This window comes from Cyprinodon tularosa, unplaced genomic scaffold, assembly GCF_016077235.1.
Source record: "Cyprinodon tularosa strain WSP-4 unplaced genomic scaffold, ASM1607723v1 ctg76, whole genome shotgun sequence".
Classification (NCBI taxonomy): domain Eukaryota; kingdom Metazoa; phylum Chordata; class Actinopteri; order Cyprinodontiformes; family Cyprinodontidae; genus Cyprinodon; species Cyprinodon tularosa.
Window position 1 is genome coordinate 1,907,643 of NW_024039518.1, and position 23,876 is coordinate 1,931,518.

At 37.0% G+C, this 23,876-nt stretch overlaps 1 protein-coding gene across 1 annotated transcript in view; it reads right to left on the reverse strand.

Annotated features, from left to right (window-relative positions):
• The window catches only part of slc7a8a (solute carrier family 7 member 8a), a 36,120-nt gene that overhangs the window by 6,040 nt on the left and 6,204 nt on the right, over nucleotides 1–23,876 (reverse strand). The window contains exons 2-7 of the mRNA XM_038270357.1: nucleotides 18,702–18,906; nucleotides 14,589–14,740; nucleotides 5,600–5,725; nucleotides 2,867–3,020; nucleotides 2,430–2,553; nucleotides 689–792 (exon numbers count right to left, since the gene is read on the reverse strand). Coding sequence (XP_038126285.1) covers nucleotides 689–792; nucleotides 2,430–2,553; nucleotides 2,867–3,020; nucleotides 5,600–5,725; nucleotides 14,589–14,740; nucleotides 18,702–18,906 — 865 coding nt within the window. The remainder of the gene's footprint in view (nucleotides 1–688; nucleotides 793–2,429; nucleotides 2,554–2,866; nucleotides 3,021–5,599; nucleotides 5,726–14,588; nucleotides 14,741–18,701; nucleotides 18,907–23,876) is intronic.

Here is a 23,876-nt window from a genome sequence, read left to right on the forward strand (position 1 = left end):
TCAATACCTTGCAGTAGCATGAAAAAGATTTCTTGTTTTTCCTGTCAAATGCGACATTATTTAATCCTCTCATGCATGAATTATGATAAAGTCAGTCACAATTTTTTCTACAGCTTTAATAAATTCTTAGGAATGTAAAACAAAGTTTAAAAAAAAATTCTACCTTTATTCTATAAAGAAATATTTATCTGTCCACTCAAGTGTACTTTATGCATGTTATACTGTAAGAAAATCATTATACTAATAAAGTAGTTGCATAGATATAGTTGTAATTTAGTTTTATAGATGTAATACATTATTCCGTTGGAACGGTGGTTCTTCTACTCTCATGCAACTTGTGTTTTGTCTTTTTCTCTGTGTGTCTTGGTTTCACTGACCTTTTTATATATATATATATATATATATATATATATATATATATATATATATATATATATATATATATGAGTAAAATTATTCACAGTGGGTAGAGTAGCCAAAGATTTTACTCAAGTAAGAGTGGTGATACTTCGTTATTACCTTATATTACTTGAGTATAAGTAAAAGAAACTAATGGTTATATGGTAAAACTACTCCTAAAGTTACGTTTGTATCAAAAAGTTACTCAAGTTAATGTAACTACCAAAACTAGAAGCCACCTCTGTCCTTAAAGGACAGAAATAGATAGTATGTCATCAAGTCCACTGACCGTGAAGAGGTAAAGAGGGAGCCATTTACTCCTCCGAAGGTGGAGAGAGCCACAGAGATGGGCATGATCCAAGCCATAACTCCCAGCAGCTTCTCACCAAACGTCTGACAAGGAGGAGCAGAGTGTTAGGGTCATGGGCGTAGGTTTGCATAGGGACCATAGGGACATGTCCCTACCAAAATTTTGAACCGACCTAATTGTCCCTACCAATAATTGGATGTGAGCAACATGTTTATAATTTCCAGCAGTAGTTGTTGCAGGAGTGCCTTCTTTTCCTCTCGCAGCTCCTCTGCCTGGTCTCTCCTGTCCCTTTCATGTAGCAGCGCATGGAACTGTGCTGCGCTGTTTAACTCAACTCTCATTGGTTGTTCTGCCTTAGGTTCCGCCTTCTCTCTCTCTGATTGGCTGTTTTCTAGTCCGCGTGTGCTTGGAGCACAACATTGAAAATTTATTCACACTAGAATGCAGTGGTTACAACAATTAATATTAGGCTACAAAACTAGTCCCAATAAAAAAATTAATATCATGTGCACCAAAAAACAAAAACCTTTTTTTTTCTTTTATAAAACGAAATATTCTGAGTCAGCCAGGAGTTCTGAAGACTGCTGGAAAAATGGGCAAATAAAGACTGTGAGCCATCAACATTTCTGATTCTTAGCCACAGCCAACTAAAAAAGAAAATGTGAGGCTTTCCTTTTTACTAATATTTAGTTGATATTACTGTTTTCATTTTTTTGTTTTTATTTTTACAATTTTGCTTCATTACCAGTAAAGAGCGAGTATCCTTCTATCAAATGTGTTGTGGAGTGGGAGCTGAGAGATAAAGACAACAAAGACCTGTTCTGCATCCGATTCCCAGTTCAGATTGTGAGCTAAACCACCATAACAGAGAAGAACCTCAGATGAGCTGCTTTTAAGAAGGGATTAAGCTTTGAGTAAAAAAAATAAAAAATCTAATATCCCTGGTTCTTGAGACTTTTATCTAAGTGGGTTGCTCTGTGGGGAAAGGCACATTTTACATTTATATTACTGTATGTTTTAAAGTCTCTATACTCCAGTTAATGATGAATCACTTACTAAATTAGTTGACGATTATTGAAATAATCAATTAATATGATTCATTTTTTTCAGCCCCAGATGAAATACATGAAATAGGCTACACAGAGTAACTACAGCCCAGATGTTCAACTTTTATAGTGAAGTTAATATTTTAATGAATGTATTATTTTTGCTTGATACAGAGAGAGAATAGTAGGTACAAATATTAGAGTGGGGTTTACCTCTGCACAATTCTATATCTTCAAAAGAAAATACTGTATTTACCTTCTGTCTTAGTCGTTCAAATGAAACCGTTTTCAAAGTGGAAAACAGTCCTAATTCCACATTCATCAGAGCCGGTGAAACTTCAAACATTGATAAACAGCATCTAATGAGTGTAGTGCTTATAACATTTTTATTAATGGAGCAAAATGATGCTTTTCTCTTTTAACAATGAATTCTTCTTATCAGTACGGATGCTCACATCGAGCATAAAAAAGGGCATGCATATTGCATAGCACCAATGACACCAGACCAATAGTGTCCCTACCAAAGTTCAAATCAAACCTACGCCCTTGGTTAGGGTTAAGGGGTTCAGTCACTGATCTGACACATACAGTGACTAAAGAAGAGCACTAGGAGGCAGGAGCGACTAAAATGATCAGAAACAGTGGTGCAGGCTGAGCTGAGACGCAGGACTCACCACGGCAACAGCATTTGAGGCCAGCAGTTCCTGGGGACTCATGGCCGTGACGTAGGCGATGTTGGCGAAGACGTAGACGAAGGTGACAAGAGGGATGGAGATGAAGATGGCCCGTGGAAGATTCCTGGAGGAAAACACAGAATGAGTCGAAGGTTGGGAAAGTACAGAACAAATGTACATTGTTCAGTATCTACAGTACTGCCAAACACCTGCAATGGACAGATTTCTTCTGACTGAGATTGGATTACTGTCAGGTAGCTTTAACTAAACGGGGAAAGGCTTAAACTGGGAAGCCTTGTCGGAATGTGACCGCTAATCTCCCCAAAAACAGCAAAAGCGGCTTCATACTACTCCCTTTCAAGTTGGGGGAAAAAAAAAGGAGATTTCTGAACATCACATGAAAAAATATTCTGATGAATAAAAGGAAGAAAACATACACGTAAGGATCAACCAGCTCCTCGGTGACGTAGTTGAGGAAATTCCAGCCTCCATAGGCGAAGGAGCCTTGTAAGAATGCCAAGGCTATCAAACCCACATCATAGTCCTGGAAAGGCTCAAAGGCATTAGCCGGCTCCAGCCAGTAGTACTCTCCTACAGGTGGAGCGGGACAAGAAAATCAAAACATCCTTCAATATTTTGTAATACGAAGCCCAAGAAAAACTCAACCATATCTGTGTTAAAAACACAATGACTCATACCCTAATTACATGTAGGGTATGTTGTTGACCATTTATTCATGGTTATATAAACTTGTCTTGCTGAAGGGGTAAACAGGCTGTTTTTTATTACTGTTCAGGCTTGTTTTCAGGAAATCCAGCTGAAAGCTATCCCTTAACAAGATCAGTGTGTGTGCAAAAGTAGGCTGTATAACAATTCCTCATGAGCTATTCCTCAGACAACAAAGGCAAAACATAACAATCAGTATCTTTCACTGAAATACCTTTAAGAAGGATTTTTTTGGATCAATTAAAGAAACAGAAGATAACTGTGAAACAAAAGCAAAATTCACCACGGGTTTAATTTATTTTAAATAGTAAATTGCATTTAACTCAATGCTTTTTTGTACTACGTTTCACTACAATCACAGCAGGAAGTCATATTTTGTGTATATCTACCAGAGTTGTACATCTGGAGAGTAAACCTTGCAAACTATATAAAGTTTAATCAAACTGGAAGTAGAGCATAATTGTTTTGAACTTTTGGCAATTTTAAGATAAATATGTTAAAATTGGGGTTGTGGTTGAAATGTATGGTCGCCTTCATGTTGGAAGGTGAACCAACATGTTTCATGTCTTATTCAGGTTTTCTCTAAGAATTATACTTGTTATGGAAAACACAATAAGAGAGTACTTGGTGAGAAATTATTTAAAAGTATTTTGATGTAACTGTGGTTTTGTTACTTATCATCCTTTATAAGGTTGCTACACCAAGTTCAAATCTCTGGAGATGTTGAAACATAGCTTTATTCCCTACTTGATGTTTACCCTACCCACCAATGTTCAGCTCCTTGTCTTATTTATGCTCTTTTTAATACATAGATAAAAAAAAAGAATAAAACCACACAGCATGAGGGAGATGCAGGCATTTGCAGACATCAGCTTCTAGGTCTAAAAAAACACTTAAGGTATGAAAATTAATACCTCTTCTAGGAAACTCTGACCGGCTTTTCTAACCCTACTTAGAAAAACCTCCACAGCTAAATGCTGCCACTACCATGTGTACACATGGTGTACATGAGTTGATGCTGAGTTCACAGTAAATGCAGTTTGAGCACCAGGAGCAGCCGGTTGATGGCATCAAGGTGCTTTAAATGTCCTGCAGCGCATTTTCAAGCAGCTGGGGCAGACAACATTGTGAGGCACATCACAGGCGTCTGAGGCGCTTTAGAAGAAAACAGTGATAAACAGCTCTGGAAGTGATCCTCATCAGCACAAAGCTCTTGGACTATGTCGTAAACACCTCTACTAAGTATCTGGTAAATCCAGTAACAGCACAAAGGGTTCAGACAACGCCCTTCTCTAGCTTTATTTAGGAAATAAATCCAAGTCACTCTTTTAATTTTATCTGCCATTGTGCAAGATACTGGCATTGAGAGGAGGCTAGCTCCTTCCAACGCGCATCAGACCGTTACAAACTTTGCCGGTACACCACCAGAGCATCTTTAATGCATCTGACTCTAATGTGAAACAGCATCAAAGATGAAGCGGCAGATGCTTCATTGCCTCTCAAAGAGTGTTTGGAGAGAATGCATCATGATGCTCCCATATGCAGGCCAAAATTGAAAATCAGGCCCAATCTGACTAGACCATCTTTTGTTTCCTTCTCTTGGTTTGTGGCAAACTGCAAGCAGAGTTTTTTTATTTTTTATTTTCACAAAGGTTAGACATAAGGACAGCAGAATTGCATTATTGTCTTGTTTGTTGGCTTTCTGCAACAACCTATTGTTGTCCTCAAAGAACCGATAGGTAATGCTGAGCTGAAGGTACACACAGGTAGGCTGTATTTACTAGACAGTTAACTACCAAATGCAACTTGTTCTGCTGGACCATTGACTCCAATGAATGAACCAACTCTTTAGGATACCATCAGGTTCTTGCTAATGAACCACTCCTTTATTCAGGTGTGTTGGGCCATCTTGGCTCTTGAGGACTAAAGCAGACTGTCTCTGATATAGGGTATAAATGCACTCCCAGCTTGTTATATTTCTATTTCCCATTTAAAAAAAAGTTTAATTCTCCCTCTAATTTAAAGTGTGTGAATACTTGTGTAAGGTACTGTACTCTCCCTCATTTGGGTCCATAAATTTTCCAACAAATATACAAAAGAATAACTCTTAATGAACTTTCAACCCTTTCAAATGGCTTATTCTGTTGTTTTAGGGGCCTATGTCCGGTGTCCTTAGAGTTTCTGGCTCTTATCCATGTTTGCAGCACAACAGCCACACTTGTGCTGACATTAGCTGTATGGGTTTTAACCTAAAGGACCCGAGCAACCCATCAACCCCGTTTTGATCCAGAAGGAGTGTATACCATCCGCAGTCACTCGGCGTTACCCCACGGACCGCGGGCACGTGTTGCGTGTTTCAGATTTTTTTAGAAATAATTTATGTCATGCTATCACACTGTGGCTGTAGGTCCTCTGGGGAGAACAGATGGCAGTGGTAAACTCACCCTTGCAGATCTGGACAATCCCCATGATGATGATTAAAGCTAAAGCCAGCAGCTTGCCAGCAGTAAAGATGTCCTGCACTCTGGTGGCCCACCTCACGCTGGAGCAGTTCACCCAGGTCAGCAGCACTAAATGGAAAGAAAGAAGCAAAAATCACTGGTTGTGCAAGAATTGTTGAAAGAACTACAGATATTTTTGACAGAGTAACGTTCACATCCATTTGAACCTGAAGTAAAAATCTGTTTCAATAGTCTGCTGTGAAAATGTTTTCTCTCCTCTTTTTTTATCCTTCACACTATGAACATCATTTCTCGCAGCTCCAGTTGTGTAAACCCTGCAAAGATTTATTCTCTTATATGACCAGCAGGTTGGCCATCAGTACAGATCAACATCACTGAAAGGACAGCTTCTCCTATCTTCCCAAGACTGGGTTAAGAGAGAGGGCCTCTGTGCCCTGGTGTATACTCTAAGAGAGTCGTCATGGATCATTAGAATCCAACAACACAGCATCACAGATCCTCCACCATACCTAACAGTGAGTCATTTGTTTATATAATCAGACCCACCTGGAGTGTTTGTTACCTAAAACATATATTTATGCTCATCTAGTCAGGGAATGCAATTCCAGTATATGCAGCAGCAGTTTCAAAGTTTTATGTAAATTTTATATTCTAGTTATGTTCAATAACTGTGGTGCTAGTGATTTTGTTAAAGGCTGTGGGCTTTTTCCTCCTCAAAACTTTAAAAAAATTTTTTTTTTATGTTTTTAAATGTCAGAATTATGGGCTTCAATTGTAAGGAAACCGGACTTAGCCGAAGTCCAATTGCCTTAAAATTGAACCCTGTTTTGTGGTTGGATTATAATATGACAATAATAAATGTATTAATTTTATGGTTATTGTTTTGAACTTGAGATCGAAACAACTGAGGAGGGAGGCTTATGTCAGACACATAAGCTGTGTTATTGGAAATTGGTTACAGACCAGTTACTACACTCTAAAAACGATCTAAAAATGAATAAAAAATTCTTAAATCAAGTGTATTTACCCTTAATTTCAGTAAGTAAATGAGATGATCTGCCAATGGAATAAGTATTTTTACCCTCAAAAGAAGATAATTAGATGTTATGCACTTGAAATAGGAGAGTGTATCTGTTTTTTCTTATTTTAAATGCAAATTGTTGTATTTCATTGGAAAAAAGTTTCACACACCTGCTCAATAAAAAAGAATTGGCTTATTTTAAGTAAAATTCACATACTTAGATTTTCATTTTTTGCAGTGCATGCTTTGGTTGCAAATCTTGTATTGTTGAATGAAATACAGTTAAACTTGTGTTGATAGCATACCTGGCTTTAAAGGTATAGTGGAGAATGTTCTTGTCCAGGTGGATCATCTAAATAAGTGGTCCTCCTTATTGTCAATCATTCTGGTGATATGTTTATGTAAGGCTGTCCTACGTGCTTATCCTCAGTTACCTATCTTTTTCTGTGCATTTACACTTTCAAGCATAAATCTGTGGTAAGCTGTGGTTTCAGACAGTCATTGAAACTCACATTTTTTACCATGGTTCATTTAAAAAGGCAGAGGGTCGTAATAGAAAAAGTGTCTACGAAGTGTATGAAAAAGGCCTCAGAAGAGAGAAACAAGACCAGAGTCATTTTGGGAGATTCTTTCACACGATGGCACACACTGAAAGCACAGGTTGGGCGTCCCACTGATGTCTCGGTTGCAAAGTCTCTACTCAACAGGTAAAGTTTAGCATGCTATTTGGAGAAATCCATTTAGCATCAGTGCTAGTAAAAGTTATTTACCTCTATATTGTAACTTTCCAGGGAAGATTAGGTTATTTATTTGGCTCGTGCACGCTCTCGCATGCGTTTAAATAGGCGTTCCCTTTCAGGAGCAGGTACTGGGTTGGGCATGTGTGTTTTTTTTTTTTTTGTAAAATGGAGAGGGTGGGCCTTTTAAAATATTTGCAAAAATCCTCCACTATATTTTTAATTTTAATAACGTTTCAAGGAGCAGAGGCTTTCATAGAGTTCGTAAACGAGTTTTGCGTTGCACAATAGACTGTATAAAATTCTAAATATAGCCGATGTTGTACACTCAGATGATATTTAGGTTATCTAGACAAAACAATGTTTCATTTATTTGCTTTGTAAAAATCATTTTCTGCTTCATAAAGAGAAACAAGTCCACAGCAGTCTAACTGGGTTCTGAGTACAAACTTTTATCCCGTATTTACAGCTGTTCTTTAAAATTGACATACCCTTCTGTCAAAGATAGGCTTTGTGTATGCACAGAATGGAACTGTTGGGTCAGAACAGTTGTTCTGTCTAACAACTGTTAGACAGAACAAAATCAGCTGCTAGTAGAATAAATTTAAATTGACAAAAGTAATAATAAATAAAAATAGAAATCCTGACACTGATTCTTAATATATATACAAACATATGCATATATTGATAAATAAAACAAGTGACACTTTGAGACATTTTTCTGAAATCAGGTGTTTTCTGTAAAGTTCAGGAAATGTTTAATCAAACTTCTGCACCTGTCTAAATGTAGGTTGGTTCTCTGTTCACGAAAAAAGCACCTTAATTTTTGTCTGGGACAGTTTTTTAGTATCATTTTTTAAATAAAAAATAAAAATAAATATTTTACTTTAGAGAATGATAAAGAATGATTTAGTATTTTTAAATTTATAATTTTTGATGAAATGTTTTGTGTTATTTGAATTATTGATGTGAATTTATAATTTTCTGTAATGGCATGGTCTGTAAACTTTCAAGCACAACCCTGGCTGCGTCCGATACAAAATTGGATTTGTTTTAAGCTGCTGAGTTAAACAGGCCATTGGGTTCGAGCCAACAGGGTGCCATTAAATAAGAGGGCCTGCTCAGATTAACTTCATTACATCAAACAACTCTGAAGCTGACGCTACAGGGATCGTAAGACAGATGCACATGGGAGGACATGCACGCTCCAATTGCATACGAACAACGCTCGGTGTCGGGTGCAAAATGACAGGGGGCAGAGTGGGCTGTGGGCATTCGCCATGTTTGTACGGGGGAGATATTTGCAGCCAGCTGGGGGGGGGATGCACAGCAGGGACTTTAAATGTTAGGGTATTTTCCTCTCCAAACAAAATTACAGCTGTGGTTAAAGGGGGAGGGGGGCTGTTTAAACAAGGGAAGTGAGCCTAGCCCATTATGGGTAAGACTCAGGCAGGCACTGGGAAATGAAACACAGTTTACTAATTGTCAAGCAGGCCTAATTAAAGTAATTACAGGTTAAACCTTTTGATGGAAATTTGTAAACAAAGTTGTTGGTTTGTTGCTGCAGGAAATAATCTTCCAGGTACCCATCTACTCCTTCTCTGACTGGGTTATAAACCTGAGGACGGTGTCCCCAAATCATGATGCTGTGTAGGATAAAAAGAAAATGGTGCTTTTCGCAAAGCTAACTTTAAACCAGCTGTAAAAGCACAAAAAATAAAAGTTGAGGCAGAATTAGTCTCTGCAACATGTCAAAGACTTGAGGTGTACCAGTAAGACCACATAGGAGAAGAGAATTAGTTCCAGAATTAGTTCCAGATGGTGATCTTACTCAGATGACCAACATGAAACCCCTCAAACATCTCGTAGCTGAAGGCAAACTCACCTCAGATCAATGCCAGAGGCTAGTAGAAAGGTACAAGATGCCTCTCATCAAACTTATTTTAAACTTTTTCCTTGTTTTTGCTTAATATATTTGTATAATGACTAAAACAAAGTTAAGCTATAGTGTTTACTTTTTTTAGTAAAGGTTTAGATGTCTATTAGAAATTACTAATATGGTGGCTGTGTTTTATTACATGATGTAGAGACAGGAGCTGCAAAATGATCACGATATCACTTTTTTTGTTTTTGGTAATTTAATGACTAAAAGTAGAAGTTGAATCAGACAATGCAGAAAACCACTCAAAGACACAACTGAAAAAAACTGCAGAAAAATTAAAGCATAAAAAAGACATCTCACCTCATTCTGCTAGTTTGATAATGATAATTTCAATAAATTCCAAATATGATTGTGTACTAATCTGATTTTCCTTAATCTAAAATCCATATGAATTTACACTATAGTTTTTTTTAATAAGTTTTGTAGTTATTTTTATTCACTTAAATGTTTCATAATATATGATGTTAGATACCAAACCCTAGAAGATGGAAAGTGGAAAACAGTTTGGGATTACCAGCAGCTGTAATCCCACATAAACTGTTTGCTATTGGAGCCTTTCATTAAGTTTTAAAAGCACAGGAGCCATATTATATTGGAAGTGTCAGTGTTTGTGAGAAAACGACATCATTCCCGGTTGGAAGTACTTCCTGTTTATTTTGCAGCTTGGGATTCTTATCTTAAACAAAACCACAAATAGGTAAAAATACTGTTTTATATGTTTTGAGCACAAAAAACAGATAAAAACTAGCATTTTCAAGCTGTTTTAAAAGAAACACTGAGAAATTTGAAAAGCAGCATTTGAAAAAAATATTTCTTGTTATTAGAGGTTTTAGAACCACCACTAATAACTAGGGAGACACTAATAAAAAGCCAAAAAAAGGCTGCCCTTAAATCTTAAATGACCTGTTTCTGACTAACGAGTTAGCGATATCCCCTGCAAACAGTAAGAATTGTTTAAAATTGCTAATTTTAGCAAAAACAAGACATCCAAAAACCATGCTGAAATAATAAAATATACCTCATGAATCTTATAAACACTGGTGACATAATAGGTAACTGCAAACAACAAAGCTTTAGCCTATTTTGTCCTAAACAACAACAAACAGACAGACATCATTTACAAGACTCTGATTTTTATTACAAGCAGCTTAACAGGATCTGTCTCACATATAACCTGTAAAAATACCAACCTGACTTTAGAGGTCCCTGAGGGCAATTCCTTATGAAACTGTAAACATTTATGTAAGTAAAACAGATAGAAAATAGGACAAGACAATTATCTATATGTAGGTCAATGTGTCATAAGAGTAAAGGAAGTACAAAATGTTCAGACAAGGGTTGATTCTGAGGCTGGCGGTTCTTCCTGGTGTAAACAGCCTGTAGGAGACACACTTTCTCTGTTTGTGGGTTTTATCAGGTTTTTAATAGCTAAGCACAGCGTAGCTATTAAAAATGGCTATATTTAGAAATAAAGTTTGCTAATTTTACACTGGTTATAACACATATCTACAATCTAGGAGGTGCAGTTTAAAAAAAAATTGCATCACAAATTACATAACAGCCAAAAAGTTAGCATTTTATCTCACTGTACTCTCTCTCTCTCTTCATATATACACACACACACACACACACACACACACACACACACACACACACACACACACACACACACACACACACACACACACACACACATATATATATGTATATATATATATGTATATATACATATATATATACGCAATATCTTCTCTTTTAATACATACTTACATTATTGACATAATGCTTCTGACCAACTTAATGAAGTAACTCTCAAATATGGGGACTAGGGGCATATCTCATCACAAGTGGGCACTGTGACTACCAGATCCATCCCTGAAGCACGATCCATTCTGTGCATGCGCTATGATTTCATTTGTGAATGTGCATCCCGATATACATCCGGGTCGTCCTAGATTTTATTTTGTTAAAAAGACCTAAATGACGTTTTCCCTCCCCAAAAATAGTAAACGTACTAAAATATAATGTGTTAAAGGTTAATAATGTATTTCCTGAGAAAATAAATGCCTTAAAATCCTTTCTGTTTTATCACTCGTCTCTGTTCGATCTGTACCGGAAATGGGATCCTACGCTATCTCTGGTGGCTTACTTTTTCAGCTTTGGATTTAAACATAAATCTAGTCTTTTTGAGTTTTCGTTTTAACCTTATGCTATATAGTGCGTAATCTAAAGAAAGAAACAACTAAAATGCAGATAAACATGGTTTAACCATATTTTGCTCTGAACATATGAGTGGCACAGTGGGTAGCACTGCTGCCTTGCAGCAAGAAGGTTCTGGGTTCGCTTCCCGGCCCGGAGTCTTTCTGCATGGAGTTTGCATGTTCTCCCTGAGCATGCGTGGGTTCTCTCCGCGTACTCCGGCTTCCTCCCACAGTCCAAAAACATGATTGTTATGGCTTCTCTAAATTCTCCTTAGGTGTGAGTGTGTGCATGAATGGTTGTTTCCCTGTGATGGACTGGCAACCTGTCCAGGGTGTACCTTGCCCGTTGACTGGAGATAGGCACCAGCACCCCTTGTGACCCCACTCGGGACAAGTGTGTAAGAAAATGGATAAATGGATGCTCTGAACATGTCTGATGATGACGACAGAGAAGCAGTTTAATGAAGAAAATGTAAAAAGCATAAAAGTTGTCTCACAAAAGGCATAAATCATTTCTTAAAGATGTGTGTTAGCATTCTTTAATAAGTTAAGGATAGAAATAATTAGTTTTAGTACCATAATTACATTATTTATGGACACCCGATGTAATATCTGTTTACACATGCGCAGGACGGTTTGTGCTCCCGGGACGGATAGGGTAGTGACAGGCACTTAATTAAGCAGAGAAGTACAGAATAAGGTAAGAGTGAGTATGCTTTCTCAAAAAATAAAAAAACCTGTACTATAACCTTGATAAGTTTTTTAAACATAAAAAAGAAAAAAACAGGGGCTTGGCAAAGGAGCTGGGTCGGAGTGTGAAACAGTATATGTAGACCTCAGTATTCCTCGCCACCAGTTTGGTTTCAGGTGGCACCATGACTGGATGGATGGATGGACAAAAAACTTTGATTAAATAACAATATTCTAGTTCTAGCCATACCTCACCTGCAACAGAAAGGTGTATGCTTTTCCTCTGGATGTCAGCCCCCATATATGGTATAGAAATCACTTAGATAAAGATTTGAATACTTGGGACCACACTTTTAAAGTTGCTTTCCTGTTTTATCTCTAATATTTCTGCCATGTATCCCTGCATTTTCAAATGAATGTGGACATTTGTTAGAGTTATGTTTAAATACTGAACCAATTCCTGATGATACTTAAAGCTTTTGCTTATTTGTGTTTTGTTTTGGGTTTTTTGTGCCAACTGGTTCCCCAAACCCTGATAATTGATAGCAAAACTTAATTAAAAATGAACAATAACATCCACTGTCCTCACCCTCACCTTATATTACTAACTTATATGACAACTCTGAGAGAACTTTCCATCGAATGATCAACATCTGGAAAACACCTAATATGGCTAAACGAGACATAAAATAAGCTTCTATACCTGCTTATCTTGTTGAGTTAAAATAAGTTTAGCTTTTTTGTTACTGCTAAAGTTAAATAGAAGTCAGAAACAAACAAAATAACACATAATGAGTCCTTCAGCTTGAAAACAAGTGGTGACATCTGGACTCTCATCTGTAAAAGCTCCTATACTAAATACGTATGGAAATCACACCAAAGCCTACATGCATTGCTTTGAAGCATTCATGCATGTCTCTCTGCGTCTGAAAGCTGCCTGCAGTATTTGACTCCAGTCTGTAAACTGCTGAGGATTTTCAATCAACCAATTCAACATTTCTGAAATCTCTGAATTTGTCCTCTCTGAAGAACAAATGTCTCATCATCGTGATTTGCTCCGTGATCAGAGGAAATGTTACTTGGCGCATAACATTGGTGAAAGTTGGAAGTTCAGTTTCATATAATACAACTCTGTGAATAGTTCTGTCTGAAATGAATGAAAATAGTTGTTTTAATAGTTATTGAGTCAGATATGTGGCGGTAATGTTTGGTTTATCTAAAGGTTTTTATCTGTTTATCTGTTTAAAAAAATAAATAAATAAACAAACAGTTTGGAAAACCTCGGTATTCATTCTTTTCCTGCTTTGTGTGTCAACTTTCACGGTTGCTAAGCAACAGAGCATACGGCGGTAAAAGGGTGGACCTGTTTGAATTCACAGCCAGAACTCTTCCGGTCTCCTTATTTTCAAGGACTTCGAAGGATCCAGTCTAGGTAGACCGTGTCCTTGGAGGATGCGTCCTAGGTTTTCTAACAGAGCCTCTGATTAAGAGCAGGGCTGCCCGCACTGACGCGGCTCAGGGATTACGTCACACGGAGCATCGTGCGCAGTGAAATCAGGACATTTCCTCACTTTCTAAAAAAAACCCGGGACGCCCGGGACAGGACGTGAAATATGGATATGTCCCGGGAAATACAGACCTTTGGTCACCCTATGATATTTTTCCAATGGGAAATTGTCTCACCTGCCTCCTTGAATAAAGGGGGAACAAACATGTTTTGAGTTGCAATATATAGACCCTTAAAAAAAAAGAATGTTGGATTATTCCAGTTAAAAGTCAGTTAAAGTGGGAATTAGAGCAAAAGGTCTCTGCGGAGATTTTAAAATCCAGGGGTTCACTTAAGAAACAGGAAATACCCCAGATATGGCAATAAATGATCCCTAATGCTTTGGTTCACCATCTATTTAATGGTTTTTGGCTTAGAACTGTTTGAGGATAACATAGTTTGTTAGAAAAATGCTTTTAGTTGTTAGCTTAGGCACTTTTTATAGATTTAAGCAAATACGTTGGAACAAATTGTCCCGTGTTATTGGTGGTTCTTGGATAAATGAAAAACCCTTTAACCAATGCTCTCTCCCTACATTACATAACAGTCCAAGCTTAAGAAAATGGTATTTCTACAATGGTATTGTTGAGGATACTTAAAGGTAGTACATTCTATCTAAAAAAAAGCAAGAACAGCACAGAATAAGTTATGGTTTAATATGAGTCGTGTGGTACCATCTCCGCCCCTTCTTCTAATGACACCCTGGATAACCACCCGTACACCCCTTATAGAAGTGGATAATGCTCCTCTTCATTTACAGAGGTGTATCTAGATTGGCAAACAGCTTGTATGGGATCCAGCTGTGTGCCTAAGCATATAGAACATGCTACTTACAGAGACAGACAGCAGCGAGGAGCCTCAGGCCGTTCTCTGGTGGGAAACAGGTGGGGAACAGAGGCTGCAGAACATAGTTGGAGAACGTCAGCGCGATTACAGCCTGATTGGTCGGATAGATGACCAACACAGCAATCCATAGCCGCAGGAACCTAATGCAAAGACAAACAGTGATAAGGACACATGCCATATCCAGCTCAAGGATGTTGTTTTATATCTTAAGGTAATTGCCTTGTCCTTAATTCACTGTGATCACAAACAAATGGAGCATATGATAATAAAGAAAACATGTAAAATTTAGGATAATTTATAACAAAAAAGAAATATTCAATTGAATGAGTTCCTGTTATAGAAAAAGTTTATATGTAAGAGCTCCCAGAAGAAAAACAATGGGGAAATCCCATGTTGTAACATAGTAAGCTGCTTGTTTTTTGACCTACTTGTGAGCAAAGACTTCCTTTCCATATTTATTTTCTGCCAAAACAGCATTGTTTTTAGGGTTTACTTCAGGACATGTAGGCTTCCCCTTTTCCCTCCACTTAAACACATATAAGACACATCATCACTGCATGTAATAGTCTCATCTAAGGCAGATAAAAAAGGTATAATTAAAACCCAAAGAGCTAATGGGATAAACAAAACTAATTAGTACCCTGAAAAAAAACAACCAGCTGACTTTGGCTTTAAAGGCTGAATATTGAGTCAAACTAGTTAACATTACCAGAAGATAAGAATAAAAGAAAAGCTAATCTAAAGAACAAAGCAAAGGAAACAAGCAGTGACGCTCAGGCTGATTAATGGTGCAGGACAGAACAGAAGACAATTCCTTCAAAGCTTCTAATGGGATGATTATATACTAGACTGTAAAAGTGTGACTTTAGTCCACTGGAATGTTCTCATGAAATTAGTTTAAAGACTGGTGCAGACCAAAGACACGAATACTGGGACATACAGTTTATCTAATTGTGCATTTTGTAGGGTTCACATCACTTTGAATAGTTTGGCAAAGATCTTTTCATCTTTATGTTTTTTTTTTTTGTATTTTTCTTTTCAATCTTAAGTGGTTTAAAGTGATAGACTGGCCACCTATTCAGATTGTTGCCCATAGACTCCTTCAAATAGGCACCAGCCATGATGAATAAGGTGACTAAAGAAAGAAGAAGAGGAATAAAAGACTTTGGTGCATTTTGTATTCACTCTTAACCATACATCTATTTTTGGGTTAAAAGAATTAGAAAAATAAAAATAAAAAAACTGAAACTAGGGATTAATAATTTTTTCATTGACCTATATCTGCACTAAATTATGCTATAGAATCAAACCCGTCCGGCATTGAAGATTGTTTCATAACCTCATTACGCTTGAACCTTTGTTTTAATATCTTTAACATTTCAAGCTAAATATTATGCTATTATGCAGACAACGGTCAATTGTTTTGTTTTAATTTTATGGTGGGCTTGGCAGTTTGTAAATATTTCAAATCCATATGTTATTTCCCCCTCGCTTTATAATTATGTGTTACTTAGTGCTGGTCTGTTACATAAAACTAGAATAATACACAATGAGCTTTGTGTTTCTGATGTAAACAATATGGAAAAGTTAAGGAGGTATGAATCCTCCTGCAGGGCACTGGGCTTGTGGACAATCAGGAGGTATTTTGAGATTTATTTTATATTATTATTATTATTCATTTACATCCTACAAAGCAAATCCTAAACAGGCACTTCCTTCACATTGACACTGATATAAAACATGTCTCTGTCTCTGGTGTGACACAACAATGGCTCTTTGATTTCTGAACTAATACCCTTTCATTTGTCCACTTCTATAAACTAAGCTTCGCCCAGCTGAAGCAACAAGGGCCCGTAATAACCGTTCTCAGCCGTTTCATTTATTGACTTACATGAACATGGAGACACACCTTCAACCCTACACATGCTGTACATGAACACATGGGGACAAAAGCCACCGCACTACAATCAGCATCGGAACGCCGTTTATTTATATGGAAGCATCTGAAACCACAAACTACAAAGTCTCTTGATGTAAATGCTCATTGATGTGTATTGATTGTTGCTCTAACAAAGACGCACAAACAACCTGTGGCTGTTTTGTCTGTTTAAATTCCTCCCTGAGAATATGTGATGGCTAGGAATCAAACAATGCGTGTTTACAGTCGGGTCCAAGGCGAACGGCATGTGAAATCTACACCAAGAAGCCACATTGTTTTATATGATATTGTTTGTTTTTGCTACTTTGTACGGTTCCCAAGCTTTTAAAGGCTTTCAGGATGGACATAAAGAGGCTGTGGTCTGGACGTCACCAGAATCATGTGGAATCAAACTCTATTTAACATCCTTCCCTCAGGTTTGGTCCTCAGGTGCAGGAACTTAACACTTTAATTACAGCCGTTTAGCTCTTTTAAAATTAACTCTGGTTCACAAAATAGGTTTGAGTTGCATTGTTGGAGTTGCAGAGACTTTTTAAGATGTCTTTATTTTGCCTGAAATAATAACCAGAAAATATCAATAAAGAGGATTACATATTTTTTTTTGTTGCTTTTATTAGCCAGTTTTGATGTTTTTCTCCAGGTTAAAAAATAAAATCATTAACTTGTTCAGACCAAAATAGGTTTAAAAAAATGACCATATGTTTCTCTGATCCGGAACACATGATTAAGATAGCAGGATCACCTCTTTGATGTATTATTAAACTGTTCACCCGATGGCCCCCAGGCCCTCTGACTTACTCTAACGTTGTCCTGCTGCTAAAAAAGATTCAAAGCTTTTTTTTTTTTTTTTTTTTTTTACATTTTCTGCCAACAGAATAGAGACAGAAATAAATATGCTCAAACTGTATTTTAATTATCTCTAAAGGATGCATCTAATAGTTTTATAAGTGTTTCCATTTGAGAGCCTACATTTCATATTCCTATAACGCAACATAAAATAGACCCTTAATTAAGCCATAACCAGGAATCTGAATAATAAAAGTGCTGCTTTGGGTGCAACTGGCATAATTTCTCCTTTTGTTTATCTTCCAGCACCTCCTTACAAATGTTTTACCATGGATGCTGAACAGCCCTAGTTAGTGAAGCCAACTAAACCTGTGTAAAACATGCAGAACTGTTTTTGCAAAGTTTGTTTCAGCATTGTCTCTGTTTTTTTCAGCTCTTTATGACTGCATTGCATCCTGACAGCTTTAAGGGGAAAACTAAACCAAGGATGTTAAGCCATTTTGATGTAACTATATTTCCTTGAAGGCACAGTCTTATTCCTTAACTAAACCTTTGATAAACTAACCTGGCATAAGACCGATCGATCTGATTAGTTCAATTTGAATTTGAAACTGCTTGAAAAGGGAGGGACTTTCAGTACAATTCTCTGACCTGATTGGGTAAATCACCATTGGCACACACCTTTTATCGAACTTTGAGCCAATCACAGCAGTGGTAGCATCTACGCCATATCACACTCTTGATTTGTTAACTTCTTCCCAAAACACGTCAGAAGGAACGTGCAAACATCTCTCCGATACACTAAGGCAAAAATGGCATCCTTTTCCAAATTTTTCTAAAAGAAATAGAGCGTATTTCTTCTAAAATCAGAGCAGCCATCTTTGCTTTGCTTCAGCCTTCCACCTCTGGTTGACACAGTGACATCATATACATCATTATATTAGTCCGGAACATTTCAGTATTGAGGCTAATGCATCTGTTGGTTTTTGTCAAGATGTATTTTCTGGAGTTTGTGAATTTACAAATCTGGCAACCATTTAATTTTCTTTCAAGTGAAATGATTTACACCACCAGTAACCCAGTTTGACTAACTAGATGTCAGATGCCTCTGATAGATTTGGTTCCATGATTGTTGGTGACTTGGCTTCCAGATCCTGCTTATATGCTATGAATATTTGTTATGGTTTCACACTTCTTGTTTTTGACTTCAGATTTCAAGCACAATATGCTTCATATACTCTAAAAAAGAGGTGAGAAAGTAACCACAGTCTAAGACTGTTAAATTGAAGCAACTGTTAAGGAGTGACATTGTGTTGCTCCTGCTGAGAAACAATATGTGATATGGGGTATGTGGATGTCTAACTGTGCACGCTTACCCAGCCAGTCCTCCGAATATATCCTTCACGTAGGAGTAGTCCCCCCCTGACTTGGGGATGGTAACACCCAGCTCAGCATAGCATAGCGCTCCAATGGCCGTGATGATGCCTGTGATGATCCAGACGATCAGGGCCAGGCCCACGGAGCTGGCGTTCTCCAACACTCCCTTTGGGCTGACGAAGATACCCGAGCCGATAATATTACCTGATGGAGAGAGGCATCAGCTTTCAGTACAGGAAGATAAGGTGCAAGATGCATCTATTAGGTTTAGGTTTAACTCAAAAGCTTCAGATGAGGTGGTGAGATTTATCTTAGCTCAGCCTGGAAGCGTAAAATATTGTGTGTTGAAGACCTCCCTGTTTTAAAATAAAAGAGTAAACATTAATGTGTTTGAACCCATTTTAATTTAATCTAAAACCAAGCAGAAAGAGTTTTAACTCTATTTTCAATTTTGATATCAGGTTCCATTTATTTCAAACAACACATCTGCATTTCCTTCATTTTATTACGCACCTTAATTCTCCTAAATAATGTTTGGCCTGTATTTCTTTGGAGCAAAAACTAATTCAAATGGAACTGATCACATTTAGTCAGTTATGCATCCATCTATGCTCTGCTGGCTTTTTCACAAGGGGATAAAAAAACAAATAACCAATCATAGGGGAGAGAAGCGAGGTGCAGGTCCAAGGACAATATAAAGTAACCAATAAAGTTAACTTGAATGTTCTGGAACATAGGAAAAAAAAACACACCTGGATGAAAAGAACCTCCAAGGTTCACACAACCAGTGAGCTCCTTACTATGGGATTGCATTACTCCACCAAACACCCTGATGAGCCCGTCCCACACAAAATAACGCTTAAAAACAACTTTTGAATTTATCAAGTGTGATTTAGGGCAGGGATGGGCAACTTAAGTCGTTGAGGACCAGTTCGCTGCTACCATCTGCTGTCCCTAGTCCATCACACCTATGATATGACTAACAGGACTCTAAAGAGGCTGACTGCAAACTAAGCAGGTAAGTTAGCCATTTGACCAATACTCACCCATAAAGACCGGAGTGGCCTACCCCTGCTTTAAAACATCGATGTCTAAACTTTTTGCAAAGCTTTTACCAAAGAATGTGAGGTAGAAAGTATTCATTAGCTCCAATTTATTTTTTTCAACATTTTGTTTTCATTGCTAAAATAATCTTTCAGATTTTTCTGTATTTCATTTGCTCACCAGAAATAAAACATTATAACGTCTTATCTGCGAATCAATTATATCTAAAACGGGTGGGTGGCAGCCTAGTGGCTAGGGCTTTGAATCCTGAGGTTGTGAGTTTGATCACTCACTCCAACAGACTGCCACTCTGGCTCCCTGAGTAAGACCCATAACCCCACACTGCTTCCTTATGAAAATACATAATGTCCTATCACTTTTTAAGTTTTTATATGCTGTTTTTCATTTATTTATTTTTCATTTTGTTGCTTTAGAAATTTTTTTAAAAGCGTGCTGTGGGTCGCTTTTTTTTTTTAAATATTCGCTCTCTTTTGTCAAGTTTACTGCACTGGTGAGTTTGAGTCTTTCTTTTTTAAATAACAGCCGCTCTATATATGTGGTCCTACTTTCTATTCGGTTAAATTAAAATAATAAAAAGAACATTGCTAATTAAATATGAAAACATTTTTGCTTCAACCAGCATTTTTGTTTTTTTGAAGATTGAAAACATCTTTTAAATAAAACCGTCCCTGATTTGTGGCCAAGTATACTTTGGACTATTTAACGTGGGCTTCTATGCTTAAAAATCACCACCAAATCTTGTCAATAATGCAATGGACCATTAAGACGATATTTTTACAAATTTACACCCTCTTAGCTATATATGCTTAAACGTTTATTTTTTACTGTAAGAGCAACTATGTTAAACACACTTAGTCTCTGAGGCCTTGTTGATGCTTTTACTTCCAATTTTTCAGTTTTCACAATTTCTTTCCACTGAAATATGTCTGTTTTTGAATCACATAGTTTTAGTATTTTCATACTAGCTAATTTTTGTGTCTGAAATTGCAAAAATTCAACCTCATTTGCATAATTTCTCAAGCTGCCATAATACTTTGTCATCATTTTTTATTTTATGCCTGTTTAGAGACAAACTAAGCAGAAAAAGGGTCAAAATCAGACTGGGGATTAGCAGACTCAAATGGAAAAGAGCAAAGAAAAAAACAAAACGATGGTTGAATTATGCTGACGTTGCAGAGAGATATGAGAAAGACAGAAAGCAGGGGTGAATGAGTGCAAAGAGAGATTAAAGGTGGATACAGAAGGGGGGGGAGAACAATGCCCTGACAGATTCGCTGAGCATCAAAGTGCCGTTTTCATGGAAAGTTGGTGGGAACGCTGATTGGCGGAGATGAAAGAGCTGCCGCCTGGGATAGAGCTAGGCCCAAAAGAGTTCAGGCACAGGATTTACTGGGATTTGACTCTGCGTAAGGTGGTAAGATGTCAAAGATCGCTGGCTTTGAATCATAATGAGCTGGATGACTGGCTAAGGGGCATGCAAGTACAAAAGTCAGAGTACTGAATGATAGTCAGATCTCTTCTGGCTCCTGACACAGCCATAAAGTGTAGTAAGCTATAAAACATATAACCAAACAATGTGCAAAAAAGTTACTTCAAACCCAATACAGTGATATACTCTGATTGAAAGTGTCTAGACCTGTAAAATAGGCAATTTAAGATTTTTATTCCAAATGATAATAGTAAAAGTCCTACATTTATCTCAGTTTGCACTACTAGATATATACTTTAATATCTGCTTTCCATATAAAAGCAAAAAAGAGATTTTTGTGTTTAATCAACTCCATTTGCAGGTAAGAAGGACAAAAATCTGTCCTCTCCTGGATTACCTGGCCATCTTTATAACAGTGGGGTTTCTGCAGTGCATGAACTTTGACGTTCTGAAAAAAACGCTATGTGCTGACTCAACGCTTAGTTTTGTGACTTCCACCCTGTCTGATTAGCTTTTCTTTGGTTAAGTTTTACTGACTCGCCTGACCGACAGACTGATTCCGCAAGATCCAGTGCATGCTGTGCTGTCATTATCATGTGCAGCTTTGCACAGCCGCGTATCGGACTGCTGACTGTGGGGAATCTTTATGTTTCCTGTTCTTGTTTCCATTTGTCTCTTGGTGGATTTTCTTTTTTTAATCGTTACTTTTAAAACAGACAGCTCTAAACCATCCGATTGTTTCGAAGACTTCAATTAATACCATCTCATTTCAGCAACTGTTTTATCAAAAAGTGTATTGCCAAACCAAAATGTCCAAGCCGCTATAACTTTATTGTGAAATATTGGATTAAGTCTTTTAACAAATATCACCAAAATGTTTTTCCCATTTCCTTTTTTTTTTGTACTGCAATACAGTTTAACAAAGGAAGAGCACATATCTGTTTCTGGTGAACTTTGATTTTTCTTTATGGCTGCAATATACCCAGAGACGAACTTAGCCATTTTGGGGCTCAAGGCACTCTTTTGTGAAGGGCCCCTCCTAAAGCCAGTGTTAATATCCCAGTCTGCACGATTTGGTAGAGCTGCCTCAGCATTCAAAGTGCAAAACTGTGAGCCAGATAATACTACAGCATTTCACTGTGATCCCTTCCTGGCCTCCAAAGCAAAAGAATCAGAAAAATGAGCCGACAGCATTCAATAATACATTTGCATATTCGTCTAGAACTGTCAGCAGGCTTGCCCCAAGCATGTTCAGTTCTATGTGCCTCCGTCACTGAAGGGCTGTGTCATAGGCTTCAAGAAAAGAGACCAAAGGGTTAAATATAATCCCTCTTCTTAAAAGATTATAACTATACATGTAAACATTTGATTCAGAAAAAAATCTTCATGCTGTTTCAGCCATATACAATTTTCTGTAAATGATTCTGAATCAAACAAAAAGGCGCGCAATAATTTTTTACCTGAATTCCTTTTGTAAAAAGTATTTAAATTGAAGAGTAAAGAGAAAGTTTATGCAACTAATGAAAACAAGCAAACAAACTTTCGCTGAAGGAGACAATGGAGCTTTCAAAATATTTAGAAAAACCTTAATCCAAGCTTCCGTATGATTCTGATTTATTTATTTAATTTATGATTAGAGATTTACAAACATCTGATTAATTATTATTCTACATATTATTTTCTTCTTTTATCACACTGTTATTTTTTACAGCTGTCTGGCCAAGAAACTATTTTATTTTGTTCTATTAGAACTAATAATAAAACATTTTTACAGCACAGTCTGTTGTTCCCCATCGAGCAAGGCTTTACTATGAAACACTTTCTGTATAGAAAAAATACATTAACTTGTAGAGTTTAAATTGATCATCCATGACCTTTCTTCTACTCTAATCTTTTGTCTTTTATCAGTATTAATATCTTAGCATCTAAGAAATAAATACAAAATATTATATGGGTTTTACTTAAACGAAAACTGTGTCCTTGATGAATGATTTTAATGATTTATAATAGGAAATAAACAGTAAACAAATAGAAGGTAAGTTTGGTTTTAGTTATTGCAATGTATTTCTTATTAATACTCATATTTAAACAATCCATGACTGTATTTTAAGAGTCAAAGCAGATGGACTAAGGCAGTGGTCTCCAACCCTGGTCCTCAAGATCTACTGTCCTACAGATTTTAGATGCATCCCTGCTTCAACAGAGCTGAATCAAATGATTGATTACCTTTTCAAGCCATTCATTTAATTAAGCTCTGTTGAAGCAGGGATGCATCTAAAATCTGTAGGACAGTAGATCTTGAGGACCAGGGTTGGAGACCACTGGACTAAGGCATCCTTTTGCACTTACTTGTCTCCATGTTACCAGATGCATTATATTATCTCATTATATTGAAAATTTATTTCTTTCCATCAAAGTGCAGAATTGGACTGGCTGTGCCAGTGAGTGCCTTTCAAATGAGATCATGTTTTTTCGTGTTGGACTGGCCCTGGACTGAACAGCTGACCCAGTCATTAAAAAATGGACTAACTGCTAGTCTGTCACCACATGTTTACAAACCTGCACAATCGAATCCAGTGTGTGTGAATAACCCTTTATTCTTTCATATTTTTAATCTACATTTTTTTCATGTTATGGTGAAGTGGGAAGTGATTATAGGGAATAGACTAACAAGTAATCT